This window comes from Poecilia latipinna, unplaced genomic scaffold, assembly GCF_001443285.1.
Source record: "Poecilia latipinna isolate Pla-1442-1.1 unplaced genomic scaffold, P_latipinna-1.0 Scaffold1829, whole genome shotgun sequence".
Taxonomy (NCBI): domain Eukaryota; kingdom Metazoa; phylum Chordata; class Actinopteri; order Cyprinodontiformes; family Poeciliidae; genus Poecilia; species Poecilia latipinna.
In genome coordinates this window covers 15,109-30,674 of record NW_015114445.1, presented here as the reverse complement: position 1 = coordinate 30,674, position 15,566 = coordinate 15,109, and the positions used below count along the sequence as shown (strand labels likewise).

General features: G+C 39.1%; 1 protein-coding gene across 1 annotated transcript; it reads left to right on the top strand.

Moving 5' to 3' along the window:
• Positions 1–1,076: 1,076 nt before the first annotated feature.
• Positions 1,077–14,904, top strand: LOC106934587 (F-box-like/WD repeat-containing protein TBL1XR1). The gene is made up of 13 exons (XM_015014576.1): positions 1,077–1,279; positions 3,570–3,626; positions 5,867–5,970; positions 6,111–6,256; positions 6,380–6,593; positions 7,975–8,107; positions 9,569–9,710; positions 11,249–11,312; positions 11,421–11,518; positions 13,040–13,100; positions 13,355–13,476; positions 14,491–14,565; positions 14,659–14,904. The coding sequence occupies exons 3-13, from the start codon at positions 5,913–5,915 to the stop codon at positions 14,902–14,904; spliced, it is 1,359 nt and encodes a 452-aa protein (XP_014870062.1). The 5' UTR covers positions 1,077–1,279; positions 3,570–3,626; positions 5,867–5,912.
• The last annotated feature ends 662 nt before the right edge of the window (positions 14,905–15,566 follow it).

Here is a 15,566-nt window from a genome sequence, read left to right as displayed (position 1 = left end):
GTTAGACCTTTATAGTCATGCTATTTTAAAGTGGGTGAAGCCTATTTTCACAGCAGTTGGACATGGCATTTGATCCTGTTGAAGTTGATATACAATTTTGAAGAACATTATTAGACACTTTGTGGTTATAAACTTGATTGAAGTTAATGCTTTAGCTTCCACTAAATAATGTGCTGGGTAGTGCTTTCATTAGCTTCCACTAAAAAATGTGTTGTGCAGAGCTTTAGCATTGGTTGGTGAAAGGAAGTATAAATAGTGCTTTCATATTAGTCTGGACACTAACTTCTTAGTTACCAGTACCCACCACTGAATTTAAGGTTATTCTTTTTTTCAAGAAGAAAAAAAAATGTATAGCAAGTTAGGTACTTGTCAGTAAAAAAAAAAAAATCTCGCTTGATCATATCCTTAAGCCTATGAAGAGAGGAATGTGAGAAAATATCTTTCACCATGAGATACACCGCTAGGGAAATGGATATGATTATGAGCACTGAGAGCTGCCAGAAAAAAAAGAGAAAGAAAATCAGTGTAAAATCCAAATTGCAATGATGATGTAAGCTTGTTGTTGACTTTCCTAGTCTGAATGACTGAGCAAAGGATGGGGGGGTGGGGTGTCATTAATCCACAGCTAGTGGTGACTTGCCAAGAGAAAATGAGGTGTAGTGGGGGATGGGCGACAAGGCTCTGTTATGACTGATTCATGATACACAAACTTCTGAACGTCAGACTTTTAGTTCTCCTCATTTTCTTCTGTCTTCGTTCGTTTTAAAGAAACGCTGCTTCATTTTCCCCCCTTCTTTGAACGTGTTTAATGTACCATGAATTAATATTTAATTAACGCTTTCAGCTTGTGCTAAACACACGCAGGTGCTTGGTGGCCTTTTAAAACTAGGCTAGAGATACAAATAAATAGTTTTGTCCTCTTTAAATCAAGTACTTAACGTTATCCTTAATACTGACCGACGATACTGTAAACATATACTGTTCCCTGCTGCCACCACGGGTTAATAATCTTTCAAATGGGCTTTAGAGTCTGTCTGACGTTCTGAAATAACAGTGGTTACAAGCAGCCCATTTTAGCATGACAGGTCACTCCGCTGTGTGTCTGAAGCCGTTGCTGGGCTCTTACCGCCGGGTTTTAGCTTTAATATTATAACCTCACCATAGTTCATCTATGCGCTAAAGGGAGCAACCCTGCAATGGATTAAAGCGACAACATGGTCTGACTTGAGCGTCAAAGTGAATGGAAGATACCGTCTGTTGGAAGTTTTAACCCAAGTAGGTATGACATTGTAGCTACACTGTCATTAGCATAGCATGCTAGGTTTATGCAGTTAGCCAGCTAGCTTGTTGGCAAGTCCACGAGAGTAGCAGCCTGACGACCTTTTGGTTCAAAGCAGGAATTTATGTTAGAGAGGTATTCAAATGACGGTAATTAGTAGTAATAACGCAATAAAAATAACAAGCACAAATGCGAAGTTATTACAATAGGCACGGGACGCAAATGCCTGCATCAAAATAAGTAAGCCGTTCCCCGCCTTGACTGACTGGCATGTGTGTTGACGGGTACAACCAGCGCCATGCCGAACTGATTACACACGCATGGTAGCCAGTGAGCTAAGGTTACACGGCTTTACACTACCGCTGTGATTACTTTAGTTTCCGAAACAACTGAGTTGCAGTGTTTTTTTTTTTTGTTTTTTTTTGAACAGCAGGCAGGTCCAGATATTCCACGTTGTTTGTCTGTTTATTTATAGAATGGCCGTGATACTCCCATTTCACCTCGAACTGGGCTGGTCCGCCTGATGTCCACCCTCAAGTTATTTTAGCTCCTTTTGCTAGCCGTTTTTAACATATAATAAGCATTTGTACAAGCACAGGTGCGTCTTTATGAATGGAAATATTACCATATTCAAATGTTTTGGGTTTTTTTAAGTATATTTTTGAAAGCTAAACTTATCCATATGCACTTATGTTAATTTAGATAATTATAATTTAAAGCTAATGAGAACCCCATATATAATTTCTTTAAAACTTTGAATAGTATGTCAAACAAACAAAAAGTGAAAAAGGTATTTTTGACACAGAAATGTAACGTTTTCGCAGAGATTAGGATGTAGAAATCTGCTGACTGGACAGTTTCCCTTCGTGGTCGCCGAGACGCTCCGCAACCGCACAGCTGTGAGGTTTTAGAGATGAGGCGGACAACAGGAAGTCTGCTCTGGTATTGATAGCACCATGTGAACGAAATCTGTGCCGGGTGTTTCCCTGGTGTAAAAATTTTGAAGACATTGAAGGCAAACGAGCTCCGGAGGCCAAACAAGATTTACAGTTTACACCTCGGCGTCTTTCTCTTCTTGGTGATTGATGTAAATCCTGTGACTGGTTGGTTCCACAAACCATCCATCATCATCTTCATCACTAACAAGCCAAATGTGGTTATCAAAGCAATCTGGACTTCCTGAACACCTTCAGCTGCAGGATTTTTCATCATAGTTTAATTTTAGTTTTTTGTGGTGACTTTTCATCTAATTATGTTTAATTCGTTTTAATTAGAGTGGGTTTAGTGGTTTTTATTAGTTAAATAGTTTTTTAGTTTTTATTAGTTGCAGAAGATATCTTAACCTTTTCATTCTTTGGTTAATTTCCAGGTGCAGAACATATTCAATTGATTAGAAACTGTGTTCCAATGATGCTCATCTGTCAGATTAAAGTACCTTTTTGAAGATAACCTTTAAGCTGGTATTAAACATACTTTTCAGTGAACCCCAATTTCTGTTAGAAATGTTTTTAATTTTTCTGATGTAATTTTCTGGTCTAAAATGTCACATTTTCATGATTATGACCGGAAAATCTTGATAGTTAGCAGAAACGAAGGCTTGAAAACACCAATTTAATGTATATAAACTTCATTTAGTGACGGAGTTACTGAAATAAATGAACTTTTCAATCGTACAGGATGTCACTGTGCGTATACAAGGTAATGGTTATTTCTCAAAGATCTAAGAGCTGACTGTTATTTTTGCAGAACGTCTCTATGATAAAACAGGACATTAAGAAGAACATTTGAAGGGAATGGTGTAATATGCAAATATCAATACAATTATCTAGTATACAAAAACAGTTTTTACACTTTTCCTCACAATGGACAGCAGCCTAATGTCTTTGAGTAAAACTAATAAAATCTGTGCAGATAATCCTCGTTACTATAGAACTCAGTTAAAAGTAAGAAGAAACTTTTGTTTTCTTCTCTGATTTGGTTTGTTTTCTAAATGATCTTTTCCCAGGATATTCCAGGATCTCAGCTTTCTGCCCTCTAGAGACAAGGTCACCGTAAAACAGACAAACCACGTTTTAGGGGAATATTTTGCAAATATAATTTATTAAATAGCTTTGCTCTAGTAATGTACTGTCGCCCTACTAACCTGAGAAGTTGTCTTGCTGCGTCAATTTTCTGAAAAACACCAGTTTGAAAAACTCAAAGTGACACTGCAGAGTGCAAATATGGAGTATTTGAAGGTTCATGAAGTTGACGGTGAACACTCAGGGTCTGTTTTTGTTCTCTATTTCAGGGTCCAGAGACGAGGCGGCCATCATGTGCAACTGAAGACGTCTTGATGATCACATGGGTACTGTATTGATGACCACATTCCTGTTAGGAGTTGAGAAAAGAAACGCTGAATTGATTCTGTACATGCAGCCGGGACATTTTGTGTAATTTGTTTTCCAAATCCCAAAATTCATTGCTTTGAAACTCAACTGAGGTAATTGACCGCATACTTTAGCCATCAGTCAGCATAATTCTGGCTCCGTATTTGACCACTCTGAATTTAAATTGGTTGGTTTTCTGCCTGTTGATTGGAGGTTTCATAATTTGATTCACTTTGTGCAATGCACCTGTACCACTGGTAGCAAAATTGGCTGAAAATCTGCAGCTGTGAATGCAACAGACTGTGATTCTGGAATCCATCCAGTCTGTCAGGTGGATTAAATACAAACATGTCTGACTGTAGAAAACTGTGGATCATACACCGCCAGTTATTTCCTAGTTTGTGTTGGTCTTTTCACATGAAATTATATATAAAATACTTAAGTTTCTAGCTGCAGCTGTACAAAATGTGAAAAAGTTAGAGGGATATGAATACTTTTACAGGCCATTAAGGGCGCATTCACACCAGCCCTGTTTGGTCTGCTTTAATCAACTCTAGAGGTGTGAATGTGAGTGTGGACCAAAAACATAAACTCCGGTTTACTTAAAAACACAGGTCTCGGTTTGGTTGAAGTGAACTCCGGTGCGGCTCAAATTCATATGTGAATCCCAAGCGGACTGGAGACCTCTCCAAAAGCAGGAAGCAGACTATAATGCAAGGCATTCTGGGTAAATACAATGAGAGTCTAGTGCCAGTGGGAGAAATTGCTCGTGTTTTTTTTTTTTACAAAAAACAAAAGAAAAATTCTACAACCATCTGACGCTACTGCATTTTTGCTTTCATGTTGTGAAGAAGGAAGTTGCATTCAATTCTTCTTCAGTGGTTATTGGTGTGGCGCCCCCACAGGTGATGGGGTGAACAATTTTTTTCAAAGTGTTTTATTCATTTGACAGAGTGAGGTGTGAAAGTGAATTACAGTAGCTGAAAATAAACCAGATGTTGCCATATTGGTCCTCAATGGAACAGAGTCTACTGAACTGTCAGGTGTGAAAATGCCCTAAGAAGCCAAGATCTTATTTTTATTTTCAAACCTGATAGTCCAGGAAGCTCTGTTCCATTGGGGACAAAATTGCAGCTTTTGTAACATTTTCAGGTGCTGTGGTTCTCTTTCACACAACAAACTAATTGAAAAACTGTTCTCCTCCATACCTGTGGTGGCGCTGCATCAAGAACCACTGAAGGAAACAACATGAAAACCTCTGAAGAAGACACAGAGCACAACTTCCTTCTTCACAAAATGCAAGCAAATATGGGGAAGGTTCAGATTCTAGTGGTTGGAGGATTTCTCTTTTGCCTTTGGTTAAAAAAAACAACAAAAAAACAGAACAGAACACAAGTTATTTCTCCCTCCAACGCTAGACTCTTATGTTTGCTTTGATTGTATTTACCCAGAATGCCTTGCGTTACAGTCCACTTCCTGCTTTTGAAGCGGTCTCCGGTCTGCTTGGTGTTCACATATGAATTCAAACCACACCAGAGTTCCCTTCAACCGCACCGTGGTCGAGGTTTTTAGTCGGGCCAGAGTTTGCTTTTTTAAATCAGAGTTCGATTACGAATTCACACCTACCCAAATGAACCGGACATTATAGGCAAACAGACTGGAGTTGGATTAAAGCGGACTGAACTGGACTGGTGTGAATGCATATAGGATCAAACACTGAGTTCCATCTCTGCCACAGCTTGTGTTGTGTCGAATTACCTGAAATCTACTGAGTCGTAGTGTTGAGGCTCAGTAACCAGCTGGACTCTCTGACCGTCTGCTTCACGGCTTCCTGGAGGCCTTTTCCTCCATTCCAGGCCTCCAGGTTTTGCTGGCGTTGAACATCAGCCTTTAGGGACGTAGCAGAAGACGTGTTGACTCATTCAGCGGGCTGGCAGAATGCAAACAGTGGACATTCTGTCCTTTTTCCACTCTTCTTGTTTATTCCGACATTTCCATTTAAACAGTATAGGTTCTGCCAGAACAGGAATAGAGCACAAACACAAGCCGTGCAGGAATCACTTCCAGATGTAGGTTAATGAGTGGAAACCGGTGGGCCTGGCTTCAGTGACGAGGCATGTGCCTTTAGTGAAAGTAGGGTGGAAAGAGAAAATATCATTCCGGGTTGGGATTTTTCTAAAGTTTTACAGTTTCATTCGCTTCCGTTCGTGTTTTACAGGCTACTGACCTGTGCTGACCCGATGGTTTAATCAGCAGGACTAAAAATGAGCATCAGCAGCGATGAGGTCAACTTCCTGGTTTACAGATACCTACAAGAGTCAGGTACAGCTGCTTTCTGTGCCATCGGAAAACCTTGTGGAGTCGATTTAAAATGATTTGACAGCCGCTGCTACAGCTAACCTTCGGACACTCTGCTAATGAGCTTCCGTTCTACTTTCCAATTTTTCCCCACCATCCTCCAGGCTTCTCCCACTCAGCATTCACCTTTGGCATAGAGAGCCACATCAGCCAGTCGAACATCAATGGAGCCCTGGTGCCCCCTGCTGCCCTCATCTCCATCATCCAGAAGGGCCTGCAGTATGTGGAGGCTGAAGTCAGCATCAACGAGGTCCACTTCCTTTTAATTAGGAGATAAACCTCCATCGTCGTTTCGCTTCTTTTCCCGACGTCCGTCCTTCTACGGACGACGATGCGCTGCGGTGTGAGTGTGAAGCTTGTTGTCTCTGTCCAGGACGGGACCCTGTTTGACGGACGGCCCATCGAGTCACTGTCTCTGATCGACGCCGTCATGCCGGATGTGGTCCAGACCCGGCAGCAGGCCTACAGAGACAAACTGGCTCAGCAGGCGGCGGCGGGCAGCAGCAGCACGGGGCTACAGGGAGGTTCCAAGAACGGGGACGGAGGACCCGCTAACGGAGAGGAAAACGGATCACATGCCTTAGCCAGTAAGCTAACTCCACACACACCATGCTGCTCCTTGTGTGATTTGTAGGGAATTTAGGATAAGCTAAGATAAAAGTGCACTAAGAAATCAGTGAGGAAGCTTTTTTCTACTCAGGGTGTCTGTGCATCCTTATAAAGTCTTAAATTCATGTATCTAAAATTAAGACCTTAAGATGTCTTAAAGGAACAGTATTCTGTAAGATCAACTTTTTTGACATTACAATGTTATTCCCTCATTAAAACACATCTGGAGTGTTGCTTTGATTCTTTCATGCATGCTTGATAAATCTTTTAATCTCCATGGCAACCATTCAGCTGTGCAAAACGCCTGATCTGCCTTAGCCCTGCTTTCGAGGTGTAGCTCCTCCTCTGAGCTGCAGTTTTCAAGCTTCTGCGTCACAGAGGCTCCCTCCCCTGCAGCTCTCCTACTCAGCTCCTTCAGACTAGCCAGCAGCAATTAGCTGCTGGTGGAACTGCACCATGTGTTGTTTTTGTGCTGTTTGTCTTTCTCTTTCTCATTGTTTTTTCAATGTCACATGCTGCTTTTATTTTAATTATGTGAAGCACTTTGAAATGCCTTGCTGCTGAAATGTGCTATACAAATAAAATTTGATTGATTGATTTTTCCTCATTCTGCTGAGTTATTATAGGATTTACTTCTTAGACTGATAAAAATGTCTTAATGACTTCCTGAAGGTGAAGTTTCAGAATGAACAAGAGCTTCTTAAAGAGACAGAGGCAGAATTGCAAGGCATTAAATTATAAAATCAAATTTATTTTACATAATGTTTGATATATACAGCATTTTCATATCAACTCAAGGTGACATAGTTACTTGATTGTGTTATATAATGGTGCTGTGTCTCAAAAATACAGACCGTTCCTTTAAATTCATAAATAAAATGGTATACTTGCATATGTGGTTTTTTCCCCCCGTGAGACAAAATATCAAGTCATAGATCCAAGACAATTTCACAAGTGCTAAACAAAAGTTGTTACCATGACAACTCTGGCCGATCCTGGAGTCATATTAAAGCCCTTTGTGATACTCACTCTCAAAATTGGCATCCTGCATGTTCCCCTAATCTAAATCCCAGAGCAGACGCTCGCTTCATGGAAACAAGTTATTGTGGTGAACAGGAAGAGCACCACTTTGTTTTGATATTTTGTCTTTGTTTTTTGTTTTTCTTCCAGATGCGTGAACACAAGTATGTCATTTTTTATTCAAGTAAAATTGAAATAATCTAAAATCAGTATTGGTAGCTCAATGCTGAAACACCAGAGTTTAGCCTCAAAACCTGGAATGTGTGCAGGTCTGACTGTTTATTTGTGCCTTAGCCAGTGAATCCTTGGTTTGACTGTGTTCCCTTCCCTCTGCTGTAGATAACTACTCAGAGATGATGGACGTGGACCGGGATGTGGAGATCCCCCAGAGCAAAGCCATGGTCCTGCGAGGCCACGAGTCGGAGGTTTTTATCTGTGCCTGGAACCCGGTGAACGACCTCCTTGCCTCCGGGTCAGCACCACCTTTCTGTGTGTGGAACGTGTTTCAGAGCGGTCGTGGCATCTTTAATCAATTTTCTCAGAAAAACTTAATCCATCTTCTGTAGAAATCAACTGATACAGGTGTTTTTTTGGGGGTTTTTTTTCAACTAATGGCAGTTATTTTTGCATCAGTCTAACCAATCCCCATTATGTGCTACCAAATGTTTTGAGCTGAATCTTGAAACCGATGTTGCTTTTTCTAGGGAAGCATTGATCCGCTTTTTTCACTTCCTTTATCGGCCGATACAGAAAAACAGCTGGATGGACTTAAAATGTTTATTTTTTTAAAAACACAGCCATAAATATACTGAACTACAATTTAATTACATAACTTTGCACCAGTAAAGACACTTAAATACACCAATAAATTCTCAAGCTTGGTCAGACATGTAAATAACTTTCATTTGTTCAGCCAGTTCAATTAATGAAGTGTAATATAGAATAAACAATCCCAATCTTTAATCTTTTTCAATATCAAAACTGATACACATATTAATATCAGATCAGTGCATTTCTAGCCTTTTCTTCCTCCATTACATGATAAAAATGAAACAATGGTAACAAATGTTACACAAGTCTCAATTTAAGCATAAAAGAGAGACTTAACAAAGCAAACAAAACATTTTAACAGTGGATGGAACATTTACTGTCGTTTCTTCCCACTTATGCTGAGACAAAGAGACTATCAAAGGGCATGTAGAGCTAAATTAGACAGCTAAAAATACATTAAAAGTAGTTGAAAGCGTACACTTGTCGATGCAAGAAAAAAAAATTGCAAATATCCGTCCAAAATATCAGTCGACCACTAATCTTCTTTTTTCTACATTGAAACACACAGAAGGCTGTTGACAATTAATCCTTTTTCTACATGTCTGCATACTGCTGCTAATGGAAATGATCCTGATCTGATGGGGTTTTATTTCGCTACCATAGCAACACTTTAATGTACAAGGTTGATATCCCAGTGAAAGATGTGGCAGCAGAAATCACACCTCGTCTTCAACGCTGCAGTTTACAGCGGCTCTGATCCGTCTACATGTTTTTCTGCGTGTTTTCTTTTCATCACACACCCCGTCGCTGGAGGAAAACGCTGTTTCTCCTTACTCCATTTAATGAAGAAGTCAGAGTCACCCATTGTGTTGTTCTGAGTCATAACGCCCACCGTTTTGAATCTGCTGTGCTTTTCTCTGCCGCTCTGCGTTTACGTCCCTGGGCTCGTTATCGCGGCTCCACGGAGATTAAAACAGAATTAAAAACAGACACTGTTAAATAAGCACGCCCTGTAAAAGTATGCATACGGTGAAAAAACAATGACAATTCACATAGAACGCTAAATACGCAGGGGGAAAAAAACGCCTTGATTAACCAAATAAATGACTTTTTTTTTTTTTTTTTTTTCTTTGTAAAACATCCTTCCTTTTTGCTGATCCAGGTCAGGAGACTCGACGGCGCGGATCTGGAACCTGAGTGAGAACAGCACGGGGGGATCCACCCAGCTGGTTCTGAGGCACTGCATACGGGAGGGCGGCCAGGACGTCCCCAGCAACAAGGACGTCACCTCCCTGGACTGGAATGTGAGTGTGTGGAGTCTAACCTAGAAATGTTTCTAGATCTGGACAGGCATCGCCGAAGGCCTTCCATCTAGTCACAACATTCTTTATTTTCCCACAAGAAAAGTAACGTTTTCTTCTTCTCAATTTTTAAGTAGCATAACATAAATATTTTTGGTTTTTTATTATTATTATCATTTGTTGTTATTCATTTATTTTTTTAAATTAATTTAGTTTTTATTTTTAAACGAATACATATTTTGTCTTATTCTTTAATCTATTTTTCATAATCTTAATTTATTTTTAATTTCTGTATTTATTCTTTATTTTTGAAATGCAAGTATTTAGTATTTTTTTATTCATTTATTAATTAGTTTGTCATAAAAAAGCAAAAAAATTCATAATTTTTAATTGTTTTATATTTTTTATCATTTTTATTCATTTGTAATGCTCAAATTTATTTTTGTACTTATAAAACAGACATATATTTGGTCTTAAAGTGAGCTTCACTTGAAGACTGTAATAGTGAGATAAAATGAAAACTAATAACCCTGGAGCCCTGAGGAAAAGAGTAAGAGGTGAATATTTGGATGAATATTACAATGAGAGCTTTATTTTAGTTTTGAAATTTGGGTCCAACTTTATTTTCTAGACCAACAGAAACTAGAGTGCCGTCGTAAGTTGAATTTATTCCTGTTTGGATTTTTACCACCGTTGTCGTCTTCGAAAGCAAACATGTTGAAGACGACAATGACCGAAACAGAACAGTTTGAGTGATGGAAAAGTAGCCCTGCTTGTCAGTTCAAGCACGCCATCCCAAACTGTAACATATGGTGGTGGCAGCATCATGCTGTGGGCATGGAGAAGCTGCTCATACCTGATGGGAGAATGGGCGGAGCTAAATACAGAGCAACCCTGGGAGGAAATGTGGAGGCTCTTCTTCCAGCAGAAGAATAACCTTCAGCAAAACTGAATGGTTCAGATCAGAGCATAGTCGGATGTAAGAATGGCCTAGTCAAAGTCCAGACCTAAGTTGGTATTATGAAAAAAGCTTGAGCTGCTTTGTGATGAACAAATGGCAGAAATGTCACTATTTTCAGCAAAAGGTAGAAAGAAAATTCAGGTCACACTAAAGACAGTTTTTACTACAAGACTTAATCTTTATGGACTGGTTTAAGTTCATCATTAAAAAACAAACAAAAAAAACCCAATAAAAACAGAAAAATAAAGTTCTTTGGTCGAGGGGTGTGAATACTTTTACAAAGTGTTGTGTAGTAGTTTATTTGTCAATCTAACCTGTAAAGATTGTGGAAATTCCCTACAGTTACCAGCAGGTTGGGGATCAGCCACAAAACTGCAATCGGTGCATCCCTGTTGATGTAATGTCATTCTTCCAACAAAACAAATACTTATTATTCTACTAAGGTCACGCACAGCATAAAATAAGAGCTGATGTTTTCCTCTTAAAGTCTCACATGGAAAAAACAACAAAATCATTAATTATGAAGATGAAACCCATTTAAATGGCAGTGAAGCTAACAAGAATCGCACCTCTCTTCCAGAGTGAGGGCACATTACTGGCCACCGGCTCATACGACGGTTTCGCCCGGATATGGACGAAAGACGGTAACACACACACACACACACACACACATAGCTTTAATCACACTACAGCTGCACAAAACACACTCATTTATCTCCTTCCCGGAGTCGTCTGATTGTTGTGCTCTTCAGGAAACCTGGCCAGTACTTTGGGTCAGCACAAAGGGCCCATATTTGCACTCAAGTGGAACAAAAAAGGCAACTTCATCCTCAGCGCCGGAGTAGATAAGGTAAGGCTTATTGATTTTCAGCTGGGGTTTGGCCGCGTGCCATATTTTTGGGTTTCAAGCTTTAAATTGATTGTTCTTGGGTTCTTGGCTCTGTTTTCTAAATCTGAAGCAGAAAAGCTGTTTTAAAGTGAAGATGGCTGCACTTCCATTTACAAACGTGCAATTAAGAATAACAAATATAAAGACAGGGAAAGCGTTCTGTCCAGATTTCTGACGAATCGAGGATGGGATCACGCATCAGCTTCTTGTGTTTCTGAAGAGTCAGAAATGCATCAATCGATGAGTAAACACTGCCATCTAGTGTACTAAAGCGCAACAGCACGTTAACTCTATATTAGGCAGTGCTGGTAAGAGATTCTTATGAACAGAAATAAAACAGTTTCATTGTAATTGCATGCAAATTAAAACAGAAATGCATAACATGATCTCATGATCTGTTCTTAGAAATATAAAAGCAATTTTTAAAAAAAAATTTACTGTTAAATCCATATAGCAGATCGTTAGGTGTAATGTTAATTAAGAACATTACACCTAATGTGTATATTATATATAAATATATATAATACATATATATTTATTATATGTATTAATTGTTAAGTATAGAATTAATTTTAAAGAATACACTCCTGTTGTGCAGGATTAGGTTATAATAACTAACAAATAAGCTGTTACTTAAAAAAAGAAAACATACCGTTTCTTGGTCCTAGTCGCTTCTTAAGGACCTCTGTCCTCTAGCAGTCTTTCAGTGCAACACCAAAGGGAAATGCAGGTTGCAGAAATGTCAGCTCATGCTACCAAAAAAGAAAATATTGATTCAAAATGTGGAGTTAATAGCGAATTATTAGCTTTTTGTGCTCACCAGCGTTTCATTTTGTAGAATGTTTTTAGTTTTGGTAACTCTAGGCCGTTAAAAACGTCATCAATGTTCTCCTCACTTGCAGCAGAGGGTTGAGTGTATAATCATTGATAAAAGCAGCATTCTTTAATTCCTCTCCTATATTATTAGATGTTAGGATTCCTCATCTGGTACATCATATTTTCCATATGTTGCTTGCACAGATTGTAGACATGTTTCATGTTGTTGTTTACAACATGCAACACAAGTCTGAAAAAGTATTAAAAGGTCAATTTAAGGGTTTTATGAATCAATATCAAGCCACTCAGAATTTCTTTTAAACCCAGCTCTATTTCCAATGTGCATATATCATCTTATTTCACCTTGTATTTTCTTAATTTCTTTTCTTATGAGCATTTTTCTTTTTGGTCTGTCAGTTTTGTCCCTCTGCACTTTTTCATGTACGATGCCCAAAAAAATGCCCCTCACCTTCCCCCCCGCACCGCTTTTAACGTATCCAACTAGATTTTTGGTGAAATTCTGGAAAATCTTTCATATCACTCTGCAGTTTTTCTGTTGTCTCATTCAGAAAACATAAATTAAATTTCCATAAAGTCTTTGTTTCACTTTTCAAATTGGGAAGGTAATGGAACTCTCTCTCTGTCTCCGTGTCTCTCTCCACACAGACAACAATTATCTGGGACGCACACACAGGGGAAGCAAAGCAGCAGTTTCCTTTCCACTCAGGTGAGTGACAACAGCTAGCCGCTTTTTTTCACTCCACTTTTCATGTAGTACTCTCATTTTTAGTCAGATGTTACCCTACATGTTAGAATTTGAGTTTCTCCCCGTCATCAGGTGTTTTTACAGCCAGACGGTTGTGTTTGATGTCGTTGCTAAGATAATCTTCCCACAGGTCACTGAGCTCTGACCGGTTAGAATAACAACATTTTATATCCAGATCATGACTTCCATGTGTTTGTGTGTTTATGTGCCAATAGCACCAGCTCTGGACGTGGACTGGCAGAACAACAACACGTTCGCCTCCTGCAGCACCGACATGTGCATCCACGTGTGTAAGCTGGGTCAGGACAGACCCGTCAAGACTTTCCAGGGACACTCGGTATGACGGCCGCCACAGTCCTCACTCACACGGCACACACGGTGGAAACGCCGCGTCTGCTCAAGAATGTTCACCCTCAGATTTCAAACCAAAAGCTTTCAGAATGTCAAACTAACTAACGTCAGATAGAGATAACAGTATGTGAAAAATCAATCGCCCACATTGTTAAAGGTTCAGTATGTCACTTTTATGCAAAAATATTTTTATTACATATTTGTTAAAACTGTTGCCATGTTGTGACGGTGTAATATGAGGCAGATGATCTGTGAAAATATCGATCTCCTTCCACCTCCTCTTTCAGCTACTGTTGCTATTTGAAGAAATGCACCAGTCCTGGTCAAAAACAGCCAATCAGAGCCAGGAGGAAGGCCTTAGTGCTGTCAATCATCCTCATGTGCTCGCTGCTAAAATGAGCTGATGGTGGAAAAACAACTTAATTATAGGAAAATTGTTTGTCTGCCGTCGCTAGTTGCCATGCCTTAACTAGCTTTAGCATTTATGACTGGCTGTGCCAGCTGCAGCTTAGCAGAGAGCAAGAGCCACACAAGATTGTGATTGTCAGCACTAAGACCCGCCTCTTGGCTCTGATTGGTTGTTTCTAGTTAGCACTGGAAGAAGGCAGAGGAGCTCCTTTTTTTCCCCCTCCAGATTATCCATCTCATACCAAACTGTCACCACATATAGTGACAGATTCAATAACTCTGGAAAAACTTATAGAATTTTTTTTTTTTTTTTTTTTATAAAAGTCAAATCCTGCAGCTTTAAGTCATGATATGACTGTGATTAAACACAAAGGCTGAGCTTAGTGTCACAGGCTTGATTCCTACCAGATATAATGAATCAAGAACCTTCCTGTTACTATCCAGTAACAGGAAGTTTGGCTAAGCTACAATAAAAGCAGGATTGCAGTGGACAAATAAAGCTTTTGCTCTAAAATAGCTGGTGTCTTTTTTCTCCAGCATCTCTAATTCTTATCACATGTTCTTTACTTTAATTTAAATCATGCTCATGTAGAATGAAGTGAATGCCATAAAGTGGGATCCCACGGGCAGCTTGCTGGCCTCCTGCTCAGACGACATGACGCTCAAGGTCAGCAGTCTGTATTCCAGCGTGTTTGTTAATGTACCGCATGTCGAATTCAGAGATTTATTCAAGTTATTGGCTCCAATCCTTCTGCTGTAGATCTGGAGCATGAAGCAGGATTCGTGTGTCCATGACCTCCAGGCCCATAGTAAAGAAATCTACACCATCAAATGGAGCCCCACGGGCCCTGGGACCAACAATCCCAGTGCAAACCTCATGCTGGCCAGGTACGAGTTCAGAGACGATGACTTTTTTCTTGTTTTTTTTTTTTACCCCCACAAGGCTCTCGTTACGCCACATATAATTTTTACTGTTAAAAAAATCGGCCGAGATCTAAAACGTTGATGTATTTAAATCAATAAAAACTGTATTTGTTGGTTCTCTAATAATAACTTTAATCACATTTTCTACTTTTTGTCTTTTTTGAAAGAATAAACTAAATTTTGTGTTTCCCTGCAACAGTTCAAAATATAAGGATAATACATCACTCAATACTAAAATTTTCTTCATTTTTGGAAAAATTGAACATTATTTAAAAGTCTGTATAAATACTGCAAGAAATTTACACTATGTATGTTTGATCACCATTTATCAAAAGTTCATTTGTTAAATTGGATAAAAGAAATGGCAAAAAGGTGTGTAGGTGCATATATTTTGATTTAATTTGATTTATTGTCAATTAAAATATCAAACAAGCACTTTTTTAATCTCATTTAACTCTTCTATTGTGTGTAATTGATGGTTTACGTATTTCACAAAGAAAATACATTAATGTCTTCTGCCAACAGAATAAATTGTAGCAGCTTAGACACTTCCCTGATATCATGAATGTACAAAAGAAACAACAGTGGTCCAAGTGCTAAACCTTGTGGAGCCGTTTGGGCTTCTGATGGGGATGCAACACAAAACTGCGGAGTGTTTAACTGAAGCAGAAGGATCGTTAGCAGTGTGGTTGGTCCATTACTGTGTGGAAAGGCTAGAAAAATGTTTATAAATATATATATATA